Source organism: Arachis duranensis, chromosome 3 (genome assembly GCF_000817695.3).
Source record: "Arachis duranensis cultivar V14167 chromosome 3, aradu.V14167.gnm2.J7QH, whole genome shotgun sequence".
In the NCBI taxonomy this organism is placed as follows: Eukaryota; Viridiplantae; Streptophyta; class Magnoliopsida; order Fabales; family Fabaceae; genus Arachis; species Arachis duranensis.
In genome coordinates this window covers 128,909,734-128,926,902 of record NC_029774.3, presented here as the reverse complement: position 1 = coordinate 128,926,902, position 17,169 = coordinate 128,909,734, and the positions used below count along the sequence as shown (strand labels likewise).

At 34.9% G+C, this 17,169-nt stretch overlaps 4 protein-coding genes across 4 annotated transcripts; 1 reads left to right on the top strand and 3 right to left on the bottom strand.

Annotated features, from left to right (window-relative positions):
- Positions 1-337: 337 nt before the first annotated feature.
- On the bottom strand, positions 338-2,020 carry LOC107481844 (uncharacterized). Its single transcript, XM_016102179.3, has 6 exons — positions 1,813-2,020; positions 1,349-1,597; positions 1,134-1,258; positions 997-1,059; positions 797-921; positions 338-682 (listed from the first exon to the last, which is right to left on the bottom strand). The coding sequence occupies exons 1-6, from the start codon at positions 1,922-1,924 to the stop codon at positions 541-543; spliced, it is 816 nt and encodes a 271-aa protein (XP_015957665.1). The 5' UTR covers positions 1,925-2,020; the 3' UTR covers positions 338-540.
- A 1,362-nt stretch (positions 2,021-3,382) lies between these two features.
- Positions 3,383-4,405, bottom strand: LOC107481604 (uncharacterized). The gene is made up of 2 exons (XM_016101875.3): positions 4,256-4,405; positions 3,383-4,173 (listed from the first exon to the last, which is right to left on the bottom strand). The coding sequence occupies exons 1-2, from the start codon at positions 4,314-4,316 to the stop codon at positions 3,383-3,385; spliced, it is 852 nt and encodes a 283-aa protein (XP_015957361.1). The 5' UTR covers positions 4,317-4,405.
- A 2,109-nt stretch (positions 4,406-6,514) lies between these two features.
- Positions 6,515-8,295, top strand: LOC107481605 (uncharacterized). Its single transcript, XM_016101876.3, has 3 exons — positions 6,515-6,702; positions 7,072-7,197; positions 7,344-8,295. The coding sequence occupies exons 1-3, from the start codon at positions 6,574-6,576 to the stop codon at positions 7,956-7,958; spliced, it is 870 nt and encodes a 289-aa protein (XP_015957362.1). The 5' UTR covers positions 6,515-6,573; the 3' UTR covers positions 7,959-8,295.
- Positions 8,296-10,404: 2,109 nt separating this feature from the next.
- On the bottom strand, positions 10,405-12,274 carry LOC107481845 (protein kinase PINOID-like). Its single transcript, XM_016102180.3, has 2 exons — positions 11,551-12,274; positions 10,405-11,445 (listed from the first exon to the last, which is right to left on the bottom strand). Exons 1-2 carry the CDS (start codon positions 12,132-12,134, stop codon positions 10,638-10,640), a joined length of 1,392 nt encoding a protein of 463 aa, XP_015957666.1. The 5' UTR covers positions 12,135-12,274; the 3' UTR covers positions 10,405-10,637.
- Between the last annotated feature and the right edge of the window lie 4,895 nt (positions 12,275-17,169).

Genomic DNA, 17,169 nt, shown 5'->3' with positions numbered 1-17,169 from the left:
GAAGAAAACCAAAAGCAAAGAAGAAGAATGGGAATGAAAAAGAGATTAATAATGGGTTTGAAAGGATAAGAAGGTTGATTTGGAAAGCAATAATTTATAAAGAGGTTTGTGGAATAGGAAACGAAGCGCAATGCAAGCTCTCTGTTAGGCCATGTAGTTTTGCGCGTGGCTTCCTCGTCCAAAGCGCGGGTGGTTTGGTTTAGTTCCTGTTTCTATAAAATTGTAATGTTCATAAAATAGTTTTGCGCGTGGCTTCCTCGTCCAAACCCTTTTTTGTTGTATTTTTAGGGGAATACTAGAACATATGCTGCCAAGGGTAGCATAATATGTGGCCATATGCTAAATATGGATGCTAATATTTCAAGATTAAGTGATGCTGTTTCAGTTACAAATTACACTTGCCTATTTATGGTAAACTGGTTCCTTCACATACTTCTTTACAGTCTATATAATAATCATAACAATAACAATAACAAATATTCACAACCAATTTAGACACAAACAGTTTCGGCTCCAAGTGAAGATGATGAATCGCGAGTTTCATTTCTGTGACGATGCATTTGATGTGTACCGCCATAATAGCCCTCCAATCAGGTTGTTGAGTGCATGAGAGGCCATGGGAATTACAAGGCTAGAGGATAAAATTGTAGCGTATCCATAAGCAAGACCAACAAAGGTTGCCCTGAAACACCAATAACATAACAAGCATGTCCTTAAATTTGTGATTCCAATTCATGATTCTATCTCACCAATACAATTTTTAACTAGTACAGATAGAGAAGAAAGAGAATCGCACCAGATGGCAAAGGACGACTTTCGACCGTTGCCTAGGTGCAAAACACCAAAGATCAAGGCAGCCACCCCAACACCGTTCAAGTTCATTCCGAAAAGCGGCAGAATGGCACCTCGGAAAAGTAGTTCCTGAAATTGTGGCAACAAGTCAAGTAAACCAAAAAGTGTGAAATAATAAGGCAAGAAGAGTAAGTTAATTTTAACCTCACTAATCCCGGGAAGGAATGCAACAAACATGTAATCCAGGGGTTGAAGAGAGCTAAGGACCTGCAGAATAATTCCAAGATTATGAAATGTTAATTCTGAAATGACATTTTGATTAAGCATGGCTTGGCAGTTACCTGCAGATTAGCTGCCTGGCTTGAATCGGCAAAATCTGTCCATGTGTTCAACAGCAAATAGCGAGATGATGATATAAACACTACAAGTCCTGTAATCAACTCAAGATGCCACATCTCAAAACCAACTGCAGGCAAAACAGAACAGAAAACAGAGAAATGAACACATCCTATTCATGATTATATCTATTGAAACTCCAGTAATGTGTTATTGTTACATGATACTTGTGAGGAACAATCCAAAATTGGCAACCCTTCAGCTGATGCAACATGAGACACCTGCCGTATGGCCACTCCCAATGCAGCAATCAGAGCAGAGGTTATTGTGCAAGCTTGAAGCACACCACTCCTGGATGCTATAAACTTGGAGTTTTTCTCGCCTCCTTCATTTCCAGCCTCATCTCTAACTGCCTCTCCTCCATTTCTTGTGGAATTCTTTGCAAAGGAGCATCTGCTATATCTTCTCCCTGTCGAATCAAATTGTGTAGTGAAATTTTAAAAGTAAAACCCTAATTGGACATTGCAAAGTGCAGTAACCTCGTTAAACCCACTTAACTAACACAAATTGAGTGGAAATTCTTCTGCATTCATTCCATGTACTATTTAGGTTAACGCAAAACCATTCCAAATTTTAAATTAGAAAAAAAAAAAAAGTAAAAGCGGTTAAGGATGTTAGACTAACTGGAAGTAAGACAAGTGATGAAGGTGGAAGAGTAGTATGTGGTGCGGGTGTGAAGAAAATCCACGCTATTCAACAAACAGCCACAGTTGCGAGGTAGCGAAACTGTAGCCATACATGTATAGCTAGCTACACAGCTTCTACATCATCCTTTCAACTTTTAACGAGAAAATCGAATCTGTTGCAGTGTCAGACTGTCAGTTAATGGTTGCTGTTTCTTGATTTTCATTTTTTTTTTCCTTTTGGTTTGGACGGAGTGGGGTTTCATTTTTGCATAACTTTCTTTTGGGCTTCCCATGACCCAACATCTCAAAAATAAGAAAAATGTATTCGGCCTTTGCATTATTAACACCGTTTTTGTGGCAGAGGCATTGTACTAGTGGTCAACTTTGCCTCAAAGTAGACGTAGGTGGATTGTAATAGAACTTTTGGTGGGTTTGTGTATATTTCCAAAAAAAAAGGTGTAGATTTAATTCGAACTTGATTGGTAATTTAGATTGACCCTAATGACCAAAAAAAGAAAAGAGAAAGATTGACCCTAAAAAACTACTTAAATATAACTACTAAGACTTTGTTTCTAATTAATAGAATAGGTCAATTAAAAATAATATAATTTTTTAAAGGGAGGCACTCAAATAAAAATATTTTTAATATTTTTTTAAAGATATTTTTTAGTAATTAAAATTTAATATATATAATCAATTAAACTGTTATTTTTATCAAAATTAAGCCAAATAAATTAATTTGATAAAAAAGATGGTGAATCAAATCTTGAACCAGTCTAAATTTATTTTTTATAGAAAATAACTATAACATCTTTATTATAGAAAATGACTAAAATACTCCTATTATATATATATATTGAAAATTCTAAATCCTAATCCTATGATGGCAAGAAGTAAATGGCTAGAATTTAGAATTCTCAAAATTAATATATATAATAGGAGTATTTTAGTTATTTTCTATAACAAGGATATTGTAGTCATTTTTTAAAAAAATAATATTAATTTAAACCAATTTAAAATTTGATTCACCATTTTTTTGGTCAAATTAATTTGTTTGACCTAATTTTGACAAAAATAATACGATTTAATCAATTATATGTGTTAAATTTTAATTACAAAAAATATTTTTAAAAAAAACGTCTATTTGAGTGACTCCCTTTTTTAAATACCAAACACAATTAAGATAATATAATTTGATTCAATTTAGATCATTTAAAGTGAAAAAATTGATAATGTAATCACTATTAAAATTATAACTTTCATAAAATATGTATTCTATTATATTAATTTAAGAATGATTCTATCATTTTATCAACTACTTCACTCTAAAGGATCTTAATCCAATATGATCATTACTCTTAAATTTACAAATAATAACGAGATTTGGCGTAAAAATTAAAAAGAAGTATGAAGTTGTTATTGTGTTCTGTTAGAACAGTTGACAGCTGCTCACTATGTAGCAATGTGCACCCCGTAAATTAAAGCAACCAATAATAAAGTTGCAACATCACATATGAATGTTTGCATTACTTAACTTCTAATTAATAAATGGAAAGAAAGAATAAGTTCTATGTTTTGTTTGTATATTTGGAAATTTTCATGTGAAGAGAGGCTAGCAATTGCTCTAAAGCCAAAATTTGGTCTTTGATAGCTTTTCTTTCTTTATCATTTTTTGCAATCATTTCTGCAATCTTCTTCAAGCCTTGTAATCTCTGAATCCCAGCTTGAACTTGCACCTCCATCTCTTCCATATCAGCATGAATATCCCGATTCTCCTCTTGCGTCTCCATGTATTTTATCTTCAGACTTCTATATCCATCAAGTGATATTTGCAGTTGATGAGTCAGTGTTCTGTTCATCTCATGCAACACTACGTTGTTACGGTTACCACCTTCATCTATTTTGATATTTGAGTTCAACTTCTTCATGAGCATCTCGTTTTGTTCTTTGAGATCAGCCACCAGCTCCTCCATCTCCGCCAGCTCCTGCGCCTTTCGCGCCAGCTCGCAGGCCATGATCTGCTTCTCTTTCCCGAGACTCGAACACAGGGCTTGAAGGCTCTGCCTTACCACGAAGCTTGATTGGAGCTCTCTCCTCATCCTTTCTTTCTCGTCTGTGATGGTTTTCTCTCTTGCAATCACGACGCTACTGGACTTGATATCCGAGTTGCTCCTTCTCAATTCGCGCTTTATTTGGTTCGTTTTCATATTGTTCATTTGAAATCTTTGAACCCTTCCCCTTGTCTCATCTAAGATAGACATAATTCCATTCACCCTTTGAATCTTGTGCTGATCGCTCTCTTTACTTCCATTGTAATCTTCAATTAACTTAAGCAATAGCTTCATATTCGTAGCCACGCCTATAATCAAATGACAAGAGTGATTAATAATTAAAATGGGGTAATTAAGGCGAGAAGCTAGCTAGCCATGAAATGAATTTACCTTCCAAACCTCGTTCATCTCCTGGTTGTCCAGTGTAATGATCTACACGAGAACTTTTCATGTTAATGTGAGGAAGAGATCAATGGGGCATGGCCAAATCAATTATTAGATTATGGATTTTGAAATAATAATGTATGGAAGAGAGATTGCTTCTTCTGCAGCACTCTCTCTTCTCTTTCTTCTGTATCTGTGAAATTCTGTTTTGTTATTATCATTTAATTTAGTATATCACCTTCTTAAGTTGGTGATGGTGGGTGGGGTTGTTTTGTTGGTTAATGCGTAATTGTTGCTGAGGGTTTGACTTCTTCATTGGTGTTTCGTTGCTTTGTCTTTCTCTAATAACAACCAAAACCAAAGGGGGATTAATGCTTATTAGTACTCACAAGATTGATTCTCTATGAGGGAATTTAGGAACATAAAATAATCTAACTAAATTACACGCCAAACAAGGTAGGTCATTTTACATGGGATAAAAAGTTTGGAATCAGCCTAATTAACATCTAAGTGAATTTTATCTTTTATTTTTCTCTCTCTTTCTTGTTGACTAAGAAAAATCGCTAGTTCCTTAATTGGATTTTTAGAATTTCCATGTTTATTTAAAGCAAAAGCAATAACGGTGAAAATAATTTTTATTAGTGAATTGTATATTATATTTAGTTTTTATTGCTGTAACAATAATAATTTTGATTTAGATATATAGAAGTAGCAGGATGTAGTAGTTTAAAGAGGAGATGTGATCAACTGTTTAAGCCCCAGTTTTGTAAGAATGTAGACTTAATTTTTGGATGAGTATCAATCTTTCAACCCTACTACCAACCTTTTTTTATTATTTCTTGGCCACTTTCTTCTTCATTGAATTCTAGCCTCTCCTCCATGGCTCCAAGATCTCTCTCATATACAAGATTCTTAAGGCATGTACATCACTGCCCCAATGAAAATAATGGATTCATAAACATGTTCACGAATAATTTGACACTTTTTATTTTTGATATTGAATTAACAATGGTATTTTTTCGAATTGTGAATGGTGAGCGGTTTATCTCAAATGTATAACGGTTTAATTTAAGACGTAAAAAACTAAAAATCGAATTTTTAATTTAGTATTTTCTACAATTTTATAAAATACTAAAAATTATAATATTAAAGTATATTATCTATCTCACTTCTATAAAAAAAATTAACCATAATTTGATATATATAATTGAGAAATGAGAAATAAGATGATCTTTAAAAACAAAAGATCATAGATATAGATATTCAATTTTCAATCATATCAAATGTACGTTAAAATTAATTATTAATTAATATAAAATATAAATTTTAAAATATTTACCTCGATTTTTTCGGACATTTAAAAATTCACGAAAAGAAAACAATTTTTTCTATGTGAAAAGCTCCCAAAAAAAACTAAGTATACCATACATAAAGAAAATTAAAATGTAGTTGATATGTGTCCTTAAAATTATATATCAAAATTACCATTAATAATTTTAATTAATACACAAAAAATATATTAAAATTTATTTTTTAAAATTTTTTTTATAATTAACAATATGAGTAAAAACGCAACTCAAGACAAGCATTTTTTATCACAAAAAAAAATATTTCAGCCCTTAATATTTTTATTTTAGAATAATACGATCTTTTTATTAAAAATGTTAAATAATAACAAAAAATAATGTTGTAGGAATTTTATTTGTAATTTATATGAGACTCTTACAAATTATTAATGAATTTAATTTTAAAATTTTTTTTATTAATGATGATTAGGTAAAAAAAGGTTATTATTGCTAAAAATGATACGGCAGAAAAAAAATAATTGCAATACAAAAAATTAAAAAAAAAATAATATCGAACAAGAAATAAAATAAAATAATATTAATGTATGATATTTATATTGGTGATGATGACGGTAAAAGTGATAACGATAATAATAAAATAAAGATAATAGTGAGAATAAAAAAAATGAAAATGATGATGATAGTAATAACCATAATTGGTTATATTATTATAAAGAATTTTGTGAAAGTTTAAAATTTTTATAAATTATAAATAAAAATTTTATAAAATTAATTTTTGTTATTATTTAATAAATTTTAAAAAAATTATATTATTCTAAAATAAAAAAATTAAGATTAATTTTTTTTTAAAATAAAAAATACCTTACTTTTGGTAAAAATAGATAAGGGTCGCTACCCTTAACAATAGGTCACCTTTCCTTGGAACCAAACGGTAGATTTACATTGGCAACCAGCTGGCTAAGTCATAGTCTCTCACTCTCCTGTATCTGTGACTGTTGACTGCGACTGCCAATACGAATGGGAAGACGAAGGAAACCAAAGGAGCGTGAAGAAGAAGAAGAAGACAACCATCACATTGTGCTCACCGATTCCTCTCCTCACAGCTACTCTCCCTCTCATTCACCTATCATTCTCAACCCCAACCCGGTAACACATGCTATTCCACCTTTTATTTTATTCGTGAAAAAATAAAAAGGATACCAAATAAAAAACTTAAGTTGCTGTGTGCAAACCTGTTCTGTATCTCAGCCATAATATTAATATGAATAATAATGAAGAATCCTTAGGATCAAAAGAAATCCAGAAACGGTAAATGAGGAAGTCCTTGCTTAATTGGAAATTTGGAATATTCAGTATTCTTTATTTAAGGGTTTGCCTAACATGTTACCAATTAAGAAATCTTTTATTAAATAAAATGTTTAAAAAATTCTACTAATATTCCCATTCCTACTAAATCCTTTATTTAATTACTGAAGTTGTGAGATTTTTTTGTTCTGTTTTTCACACGATGATTAGGCTGATTATTGGTCTCCCATGTCAACCGAAAAGCATGCAAATGCAGATGCAGATGCAGATGCAGATGCTAACATGGTTTCTTCTCGTCGCGCATCACTGAGATCTGCTACTAAGAGGACCATTCAGGTGCACGCTGTTTCACCATGCAACTTAACAATGCCACTCACGATGCTGTTGCTGATCCACGTCACACTTCAACATCAATTTGTTATTTGCAATGGTTTATTTCGTTGTTGATTAGCTATAGTTTATGTTTAATTACCTGATTGTAGGCATGTCAGGCTCCACCTTGTGCTCAAGAATCACCTTCAAGACATCAAAGCGAGGATGAATATATTCAAAACGGATACAAAGTGAAGCAGGAATCAATGCCAATATTGAGAAAAATTCTTGCCAAATACGGAGACATTGCTAAGGATTGTACACTAACAGGGAAAACGTCTCGTTCGATGTACCTGGGGATGATAATAGACATAATCCAAGAGTTGCAGGACAAGGATTTAGGTAGAATCGAACAAGATTACCTGCAAGATATGATTGGCCTTGTCAAAGAATTTAAGAATATAAGATTGGAGGTTGGCTGGCTTCTTCAGAGACTCCAAGATGTTCTCGAAGCGAGCAGGATTATGACAGAATGTTGCGTGTTGAAAGAGAAGCGAGAAAGCATCCGGAGAGCCGTTGAAGCAAGAGAGGAAGAGCTGGAAGAATGTGAAACAGAGAAAATGGCACTTGAAGCAAGGATTCGAGCGATTTGTGAACAAGAGGCTGCATGCAAGGAGGCATTTGCTAGAGATCTGAATGAGATTTCAATGATAACAGAAACCATCTCATCCTTCAAACCAAAAGTGGGACGGTTTCATCACTCACTTGCAAGTGATTTGCTCTAGTTTAGACATTGGATGAACAGAGATAGAAAATGGCTGTGTTTTGGTACTAATCTCAGGATGTTCACACTGAGCTGATATCTTTTGACTTTTGAACTGCTTTATGTCTAACTTTTTCAAATCTATGCTTGCTGAGACTTCCAGCTTCCAACTAATCTAGAGCAGGACTCTGGCTGAATTTGTAGTTTTACTAACAGCATATCATGACCATGTGTTTCAGTTGTTCAAATGTCTGTTACTCTAATATATGCTTTTCTGTTGTCATATTGGTTTTGAGCTGGTGCACCTAGAGTATAATTTCCCATAGTGGTTCTAATACTATGCATTTTGTGAAAGTTGAAGAAATGGCCCATTTAACTATACAAGACATAATGCTTTATTCATGAGAATGGGATATAATGAATTATGGATGTAATGCTAAGTCTTGGATTTCCATACAAGAAATTTCATGCATGATACAGGCAATGTCAAGTTGCTTTTATGGTGCTTTGCAATTCTGTTGGTGTTATTATGTGATACAAATTAACTCATGATTCACAGAAGTGCTAATTCACTTGATTGTACAGAAGGTGGTTTAGAGCATCCATGGTTAAATTATATTGGTTTTGTTGGTACTCAATGATGCTGTGTTAAATATTTGTTGTTTTAGTATAGTAGTTGTACGAAATGATATTTTTTCTCACTGTAGAGTTGCAGCCAGAGCCTAAGCTCTCTATATGGACCCTATTTTCTAGTGCAAATTTAACTTCTTAAGTGATATCCATGTCAATTTTTTCCATATAATCTTATTATGTGTGATCTCCTATCTATGTGTTAAAACATGATTTTGTCCTTCACCATTTGTTCTCTTATATCGTGTTATAAAGATTCAATCTTATTATGCATACACTCTTTTATGGTAGACATTATTTTGACATTAGTATTTTATTAAGATGAATGCTAAAGGGCCATAGAAATTTTTATTTTTGGCCATCAATTAGTCATCAATGTTTAATTAGTCATCAATATTTAAAAGTATGGAATAAAAGTATGTTTGTTGGGTTATTAAACTAAAAGAGCTAGACTAAAAGAATTAAATTGATGGCTAAATGATAATTAAAAACAATAAATTTTGATGGTCTCCTAACATTTCTCTTTTATTAATAAGAAACATGTATTCTCTTTATTTTATTAATTTAAAAATAATCTAAATAACAGCTAACAAGAACCATCTTTTTATACAGGTATTAAGAATGTTTGCATATAAATAGTGTTGTTATTGATTCAAATCTCACCTTTAATTGATATACTCTAGTTGATAAACTATATCTTACTAAGATGGAAAAGCTAAACCAGACTATTAGTATTAGTTGAAGTTAAGAAAATGAAGACCAAGCAAAAGAAAAATGATTATTTAACTCAAATGATAATTAAAGCAGTGAAAAACAGGTTTACACATTCCAAAGGGTTGTTAAAAAGACAGGGAATTAAAGGTTGTAGGTGAGATGAGATATGATGGTATATTTGATGAGAATGAGCATACCTGTAAAGCCTCAGTATAGCATTTTAAGGCAAACAAGACATAATTATAATGAGCAGAGTATTGATTCTCAATAGGGTTACCATGCTGATAATTAATTATTTTGAGGAACATATCATGCACAAGTTGTAAAGTGCATGTGCTATACAAATATTATATTCATATATACTGCATGTTGCAGACATGTTTAGACATATCCAATTAAAGTGCTGCAATTCTTTACGTGAATAGCACATTGTGCTCTCAACATTCTTACTAAATACTAATACTTGTTTAGATAATTAGATAGATAGATAGATAGAGAGAACGTATATCGCCATTGAAGAAAAACAGAAATCTGTTGTGTGTGGCACTCAATGTAATTTACAAAGTTTCATAGGTCATATAAATGATTCTGTTTACCTCACCGTGTATTATGTGAAGCCCATATCCAAACCCAGAGGTTAAATAAGGTTATTACTTGATTAATGCGACGCACTGCAGATTAGTTAAAAGTCACACTTTGCCAATGATATGAGAAGCACAAACTTCTGTGCTTATTTCTTATGCTGTTTTTGCTTTGTTCCCTATGTTGAGGCAGAACCAAGTAAAAAACTACACTCTAGTCAGATACTCTTTAATTGGGTCAATGATGAGTTGTAACCAAAACCCGCTCCTCACGAACTGCGGCTTTCTTCATACGGTAGAAATAATAACGCTAATTATCGTCTACTTTTATGACTTTTGTAGCATTTTTCTATATGTTAAAAAATAAAAAGTAATAATAAGGAAGCTAATCGAAAAAATAAAAATAAAATAACAACATGGCATGCATGACTGCAAATAAATTAAATAAAGATAAATATGTATCATTCTACGCTTTTGTAAGTTGACGAATATCGATTCGCACACAATTGACTTTAGACAAATTATGAGACACCTTCATCTTTGTAAAACATTTTCTTTTTTTTCTTTTCCCCTTTCTTATGTGTGTTGGGGAGTGAGCTCGATATTGAAAAAAAAGAACGCAATTAAGCAAAGGAATCTTCCCCAATTAGTATTGTCTCACCCTAAAGCATTCTCTAAGAGGAAACAGAGAACCATACTCAGCCCTTTTATTTTTGTCATTCCATAGTAATTAAGAAAGAAAAAAGAACCGCGGTAATATACCAAGATGCTACTCTTCAAAAGAAATAGTCAAACGACGCCGTAGAATACTGTTTCTTACTGTTGCTGATAAGATTATTACTATCGTCCTTTGTCAGCCACGACGTCGTTTTGTGTCTTTTCAAGCCGGGGACTTGTGGTGGCGTCAACATACGAATCAGCGCCATGTTGAGCCCTTTGAAAAACGGATGCTTCTTGACGTCAGCAGCGCCGCGCTTCGAACCCAGCCTCTGACCAGGGTCCTTGTGAAGCAAGGCGCAGATGAGGTCCCGCGCGTGACGCTCAAGCGCGCTAGAGGGCGTGGCCGTAGGGAACCTCAGGGGATTCTTTATGATGTTTCGCAGTGTAGCTTCGTTCGATTGAGCCACATACGGCGTACGACCGTATATTAGCTCGTAGATGAATACCCCGAATGACCACCAGTCTACGGCATTGCCGTGTGATCCACCGGCTGCTACCTCCGGCGAGACATATTCGTGCGTCCCAACGAAAGAGCATGACCGAGCGGAGACCGGTTCGGCCACGAAGAAACGGTCTGGTTGAACGGTTTGGACTTTACGTGATCGAAACATCCGATTGGGGAAGCACGAAAACGGGGTAGTGTGTGTGGCAGAGTATTGCAATGCGGACGGGAAGGAAGTATCGTGGAAGCAATCAGAGGATTGAACGGCTGGGATTGCATCTGAGCAGAGAGAAAGATCGAAATCGGAGAGCATGATGTGACCGTCTGATCTGACTAACACGTTCTCCGGTTTGAGATCCCTGTAAATGATTCCCAGCATGTGAAGGTACTCTAATGCCACCAACACTTCAGCAGCATAAAACCTGATGATACAAGAGTGCAAAAGATTTTAATGTCACTAACAACTAACAAGTACCAGTCTAGAAGAGATTAAAAACGACGTAGTTTTGTTTCGTTTAATTAATTACCTTGCGGAAGTTAAGGGAAAACGATTGTGAGGAAACTTGTGGCGGAGGGAGTGCAAGTCTCCACCGGAGCAAAACTCCATGACGATGCAAGAGAAGTGCGAGGCTTCGAACTCGGCGAAGAGGGTAGGGAGGAAAGGATGGTCCAGCATCTTCAGGATCCTTCTCTCCATTTCGGCTCTCTGTGATTTTTTCTTTAGTGCCACAGCGTTTTTGTCCACTACCTTCATAGCGTACAGGCAGTTCGGATTAAGTTTTTCTTCTTGTTCGTCTTCATTGTCACTGTTGCGGAGGCGGCAGAGGTAGACTGTGCCGATGTCTCCGGCGCCGATGCGGCGGATGAGGCAGAAGTCGTGAAAGGTGAGGGCCGTCTTGCGGCGGAGGATGGCGGAATAGGCAAAGTCGGAGGAGCGGTGAGGCTTGAGGGAAAGATTTTCCGGCGAAGAGGTGGGGAGGAGGTCGAAAGAAAGACGGCTGAAGCTGGTGCTGCAGTTGCTTTGGGTGCTGTTAGAGCTTCGTTGCGTGCAATTTGCAGTGTCCAAAGTGAGCTCAGAATCAGGTGCAGCAGCACCACCAGTCTCTAGCATGTTTTGTAGTTAGGGTTTATGTTGAGAGGAACAGTTTGGGTCAAGAGAGAGAGAGAGAGAGAGAGAGAAAGAAAGTGTGTGTATGTTTGCGTTGGGGAAGAAAGGGAAGGTGGGTTGGTGTTGAATTTATGGTAAGAGTATGGGGAACTGGAGAAGTAGTAAAAATGTGTTTCCGGAATTACTGACTCAATTATGGTCGTGTGTGATTATTTCTGCTGATTTTGCATGCAATGACGGAAATGCCCCTTCTTTTAAAGGGTTCACACTTCACACTTCACACCCAAGCAAAAATGATTGTACCCTTCACCCCAAGTTTGATTATTATTTTAGCCAACTATACTAGCCTTATATTAAAATTAATTATTAAATATTAAAATATAAATATATAAAAAATAAATTAATTATATATATAAATATAGAAAAAGTATAAGTAAAGAATGCATATAGTGAACAACCTTAACAATCATTAAAATAAAAAGATAAAATTAAAATAGATTTTGGTAAGTAGATAATGGTTTTTATAAATAATAAACTCTAAAATTAGTCCAATAAAATAAAAATACACTACATCTTTAAATTAATTACTTAAATTTTAATATAATCATTCACACACCTAGTAAATTGAACATCTAATCTATTTATTGTTCAGTATTTACATTGTTTAATATTTTCATTATCTATCTATATTTTTTCAATTAAAATCAAAATTCAGATTTTTAATTAATTAATTGATTTTGAAATTTAAAAAATTAGAATTAGCACCTAAATAAATTCGACGGTTACTCCTAATCCCATCATAACCACGCTTCCAACTTCCGCGCCAGCCCCTCTCACGTCCACGACCATTATTCACCGTCGTCGCCGGAGACAGCCGGTGAAACAGAAGAACACCAGCTTCTCCCCCAACCTCTTTCAGTACCGCTGTTGTTCACCTTACTAGACCCTCCCCCAGCGTCGACCTCTCTCTCCCTGGACACTATCGTCGCCTCCAAGCTCTAGTTGCCATCGCACTTTCGACCACTAGTCCCGCTCATTCCCGTCGTTATTTTACTGGACACCCTTATTAACGTGTTTGGCGTTGTATACGTGGTGTCGCTATACCACTTAATTTTAATATATAAATAATATTATTTATTTTAATTTATTATGCTTCTAAGCTACATACACTTACTCACCATAGCAAAAAATAATTAAAAAATATTAGATAATTAATATTTTTATTTTTCTTTATATTTGAATTAACATTAATTAATTTTCTATTTTTAATCATTAAAATTATTGGCCTTCGTTCTGGTGTTTTCCATAATCAGGACGAACAAAAAAGCTAAGATGATATATTGACTAATTATTAAAAAATTAGTTCCAACCTTTTTCCTATAATGATTATGATCTTATAATCTTATTAATATGACCACAATAAAGTCATATGAAAATGAAAAGAATCCAAAGATAGAGGAGGCGCCGAGGCAATGAATGACACAGTGTAATGCCTGTAGATGACAATGGCGGCCCAAACATGCCCAACTACATGCATATGCATATGATTAGATTTTGATTCATGTTCTTGTTCCTGAGCCAGCTTAGCTAGCTAATGAAAAGCTAAGTGCGTTACATTGTTGCTTATTTCTGTTTCTGTATTGTATCAGTGATGATTTTTGGAAGCACATTACCAATCATACACACACCTTCCACAAGAAAGTAGAGCCAAATTCATTTCTGTGGTTTCTGGTCTGTGAGGTGGCCCTTAAGTGAGTCTTGACCTGACCTTTCTTGACTTCAACGTGATTGGGAATCTTCTTGTGCCATAATTTATATAAGAATTATAATTCATTTGTGAAATAAATAGATAAAAGTACACACACAAAATTTTTGGATGAACAAAAATACACTTTATTTAATCATTCAAAATACTCAATGTACATATGAAAGATTGGTAATGATGAACAAAAATGACATGTCATTAGTAGAGCTCTATTTTCCATTAAATTTAGGACCTACATAGCAAAGTAACGTGGCCAATAGTAGAATCTATAGTGAGGCTTAGGTGAAAATTAACAAATTTAAAAATAAATACAATAACAACAACAACAATAAAGTCTTGTCCCACTAGGTAGGGTCGGCTACATGAATCAAACGACGTTATTGTGCTCTGTCATGTATCATGTCTACAGAGAGACCATTTATATGTAGATATCGTTTGACCACCTCATGGATGGTTTTTTTAGGTTTTCTTCTGCCTTTCACCCCTTGTCAATCTTCCATCTCATCCACCCTCCTAACTGGGTGTTCTGTCGGTCTTCTTCTCACATGTCCAAACCACTTGAGACGTGATTCAACCATCTTTTCCACAATGGGTGCTACTCCAACTCTCTCCCTTATATCTTCGTTCCTTATTTTATCCAATCGCGTATGACCACTCATCCATCTCAACATCTTCATCTCTGCCACACTCAGCTTATGTTCGTGCTCCCCTTTGGCCACCCAACACTCCATACCATAAAGCATAGCCGGTCTTATAGCAGTGCGATAGAATTTACCTTTAAGTTTTAAAGGCACTTTTTTGTCGCATATAAAACCAGATGCACTCCGCCATTTTGACCAACCTGCCTGGATCCTATGATTTACATCATGTTCAATCTCTCCTTTATCCTGTATGATGCACCCAAGATACTTAAAATTTTTAACTTTTGGTAGGATATTTTCTCCAATCTTCACCTCTATATTAAGGTTTTTCCTTCTCAGACTGAACTTACATTCCATATATTCCGTCTTACTACGACTTATGCGCAGACCATACACTTCTAGAACTTTCCTCCATAAGTCCAACTTCTTATTTAGGTCTTCCTTTAACTCTCCCATAAGGATGATATCGTCGGCAAAAAGCATGCACCATGGCACAGGCTTTTGGATGTGCTCTGTGAGTACTTTCAAGACTAATGTGAAAAGATATGGGCTTAAGGATGATCCCTGGTGTAATCCTATACCAATAGGGAATTTCTCTGTCACACCACCTTGAGTCTTCACACTAGTTGTGACCCCATCATACATGTCTTTAATTGTAGGAATATATGCGATCCTTACTCTCCTCTTTCTAAAACCATCCATAAGACCTCCCTTGGCACCCTATCGTACGCTTTTTCCAAATCAATAAACACCATATGTAGATCCTTTTTATTACTACAATATCTCTCCATCATCCTTCTTAACAGGTATATCGTTTCGGTTATGGATCTGCCTGGTATAAATCCAAACTGGTTCTCTGTTACTTGTGACTCTTTTCTCAACTTTCGTTCTATCACCCTTTCTCATAACTTCATGGTATGGCTCATGAGCTTGATCCCTCTATAATTTTTGCAACTTTGTATATCTCCTTTATTCTTGTAGATAGATACCAATGTGCTTTTTCTCCACTCATCAGGCATATTCTTTGACCTTAAAATTTCATTAAAAAGCTTGGTTAACCAGTTGATGCCTTTTCCTCCAAGGCCTTTCCAAACCTCAATCGGGATATTATCAGGTCCTACTACCCTGCCATTTTTCATCTGCTTTAGAGCCTCTTTTACCTCGAAGTCTCGAATCCTTCGATAGTAGTCAAAGTTTTTATCTTCTTCCCTCGTGCATAACCGACCAAGGCTCGAAAGAGTCTTCTGTCCTTCATTAAATAACTCGTAGAAGTAGCTCTTCCACCTTTCATTAATCTTCTCCTCTTGAGCCAGCACCTCTCCATCCTTATCATTTATGCACTTAACCTGATCCAAATCTCTCGTTCTTCTTTCAAGGCTCTTTGCGATTCTAAAAATACCTTTTTCTCCTTTTTTTTTGTGCCCAAAGACTGGTAGAGACCCTCATATGCTCTTGTTCTTGCCTCACTTACAGCCACTTTTGTCTCTTTCTTAGCCGCCTTATACTTTTCCCAATTATCTGCATTGTGACATAAAGACCACTCTTTAAAGCACTCTCTTTTTATCTTTATCTTTTCTTGTACACTCGCATTCCACTACCAAGACTCCTTGTCTCTTGGTCCTATTCCTTTAGATTCACTAAAGCTTTATTTTGCTGTTCTTCTAATAACTTCTGCCATCTCCCTCCACATCTCTTCCGCACTTCCTTTTTCATCCCACTTTATCTCTTCTTCTACCCGTCTTAGGAAGCTTATTTGTTCCTTACCTTTCATCCACCACCACCTCATCCTTGGGTTCTTCCTATGATGTCTTTTTCTCAACTTTTGCTCAACGCAAAAATCTATGACGAGCACCCTATGTTGTGTTGTCAAACTCTCTCCTGAGATAATTTTATAATTAATGCAAAATTTCCGGTCGATTCTCCTCAACAAAAAGAAGTCAATTTGAGAGCTTGTCATGCCACTCTTAGAAAAAATATTAGATACTCTAATTTTAGAGAAAATGCGATTTGTTACCCAATTGCAGTGGCTACCTTAGTTTCAGCAGCTTGCAAAATCGAGGGATGAGAAGTGCAGTTCAATCTAAGTTTGAGGATAAATCAAAACTACCATACTGAAAGAATAGCTTTAGTAATACCGATAGATTTTCTGTTGGAAGTGTGACAAAGAGAATAAAAAATACCCTTTTAATGGGGGTAAATGCTACCATGGCATGGATATTATGTTGTTAAAGTCAGAAACGGTGGAGAATCTAGATAGATAATTCTTACGGTGTCCGCATTATGAGGTATGCATGTGTACACTAACTGTTGTGTTTCCAACGTTGATAGAAATCTTGGTTAATGCTGCTTTGTTCTTTTCTCCTCCAGTCTTGTGTGGATCAAAAATCAAAAATGAGATGTGACTATTTTATTTGGTTGATGAATTTAAAGATGAATGTAAGCAGAAGGCCATTTTTTATAGGAGTTTATTACACCAGTCACAACCATGGAGAGACCATGTAAATATCAATGAAGAAAAGGACAAAAATGACTCCAATGCAAAAGCAATGTTAAAATTGATTGTTAGAATAAATTCAGAATTTAATGGTTAAGACATTGATATTTGGTTTGTACATTAGTGTGAAAATATTAG

Coding starts and splice junctions, on each gene's coding strand:
- LOC107481844 (XM_016102179.3), bottom strand. CDS start 1,924: ATGGCTACAGTTTCGCTACCTCGCAACTGTGGCTGTTTGTTGAATAGC. Junction 1,259..1,348: donor TTGTTCCTCACAAGTATCAT/GTAACAATAACA, acceptor TTTTGCCTGCAG/TTGGTTTTGAGATGTGGCAT. Junction 683..796: donor AAGTCGTCCTTTGCCATCTG/GTGCGATTCTCT, acceptor TTGGTGTTTCAG/GGCAACCTTTGTTGGTCTTG.
- LOC107481604 (XM_016101875.3), bottom strand. CDS start 4,316: ATGAAAAGTTCTCGTGTAGATCATTACACTGGACAACCAGGAGATGAA. Junction 4,174..4,255: donor AGATGAACGAGGTTTGGAAG/GTAAATTCATTT, acceptor ATTTGATTATAG/GCGTGGCTACGAATATGAAG.
- LOC107481605 (XM_016101876.3), top strand. CDS start 6,574: ATGGGAAGACGAAGGAAACCAAAGGAGCGTGAAGAAGAAGAAGAAGAC. Junction 6,703..7,071: donor TCATTCTCAACCCCAACCCG/GTAACACATGCT, acceptor CACGATGATTAG/GCTGATTATTGGTCTCCCAT. Junction 7,198..7,343: donor CTACTAAGAGGACCATTCAG/GTGCACGCTGTT, acceptor ACCTGATTGTAG/GCATGTCAGGCTCCACCTTG.
- LOC107481845 (XM_016102180.3), bottom strand. CDS start 12,134: ATGCTAGAGACTGGTGGTGCTGCTGCACCTGATTCTGAGCTCACTTTG. Junction 11,446..11,550: donor TTTCCCTTAACTTCCGCAAG/GTAATTAATTAA, acceptor TTGTATCATCAG/GTTTTATGCTGCTGAAGTGT.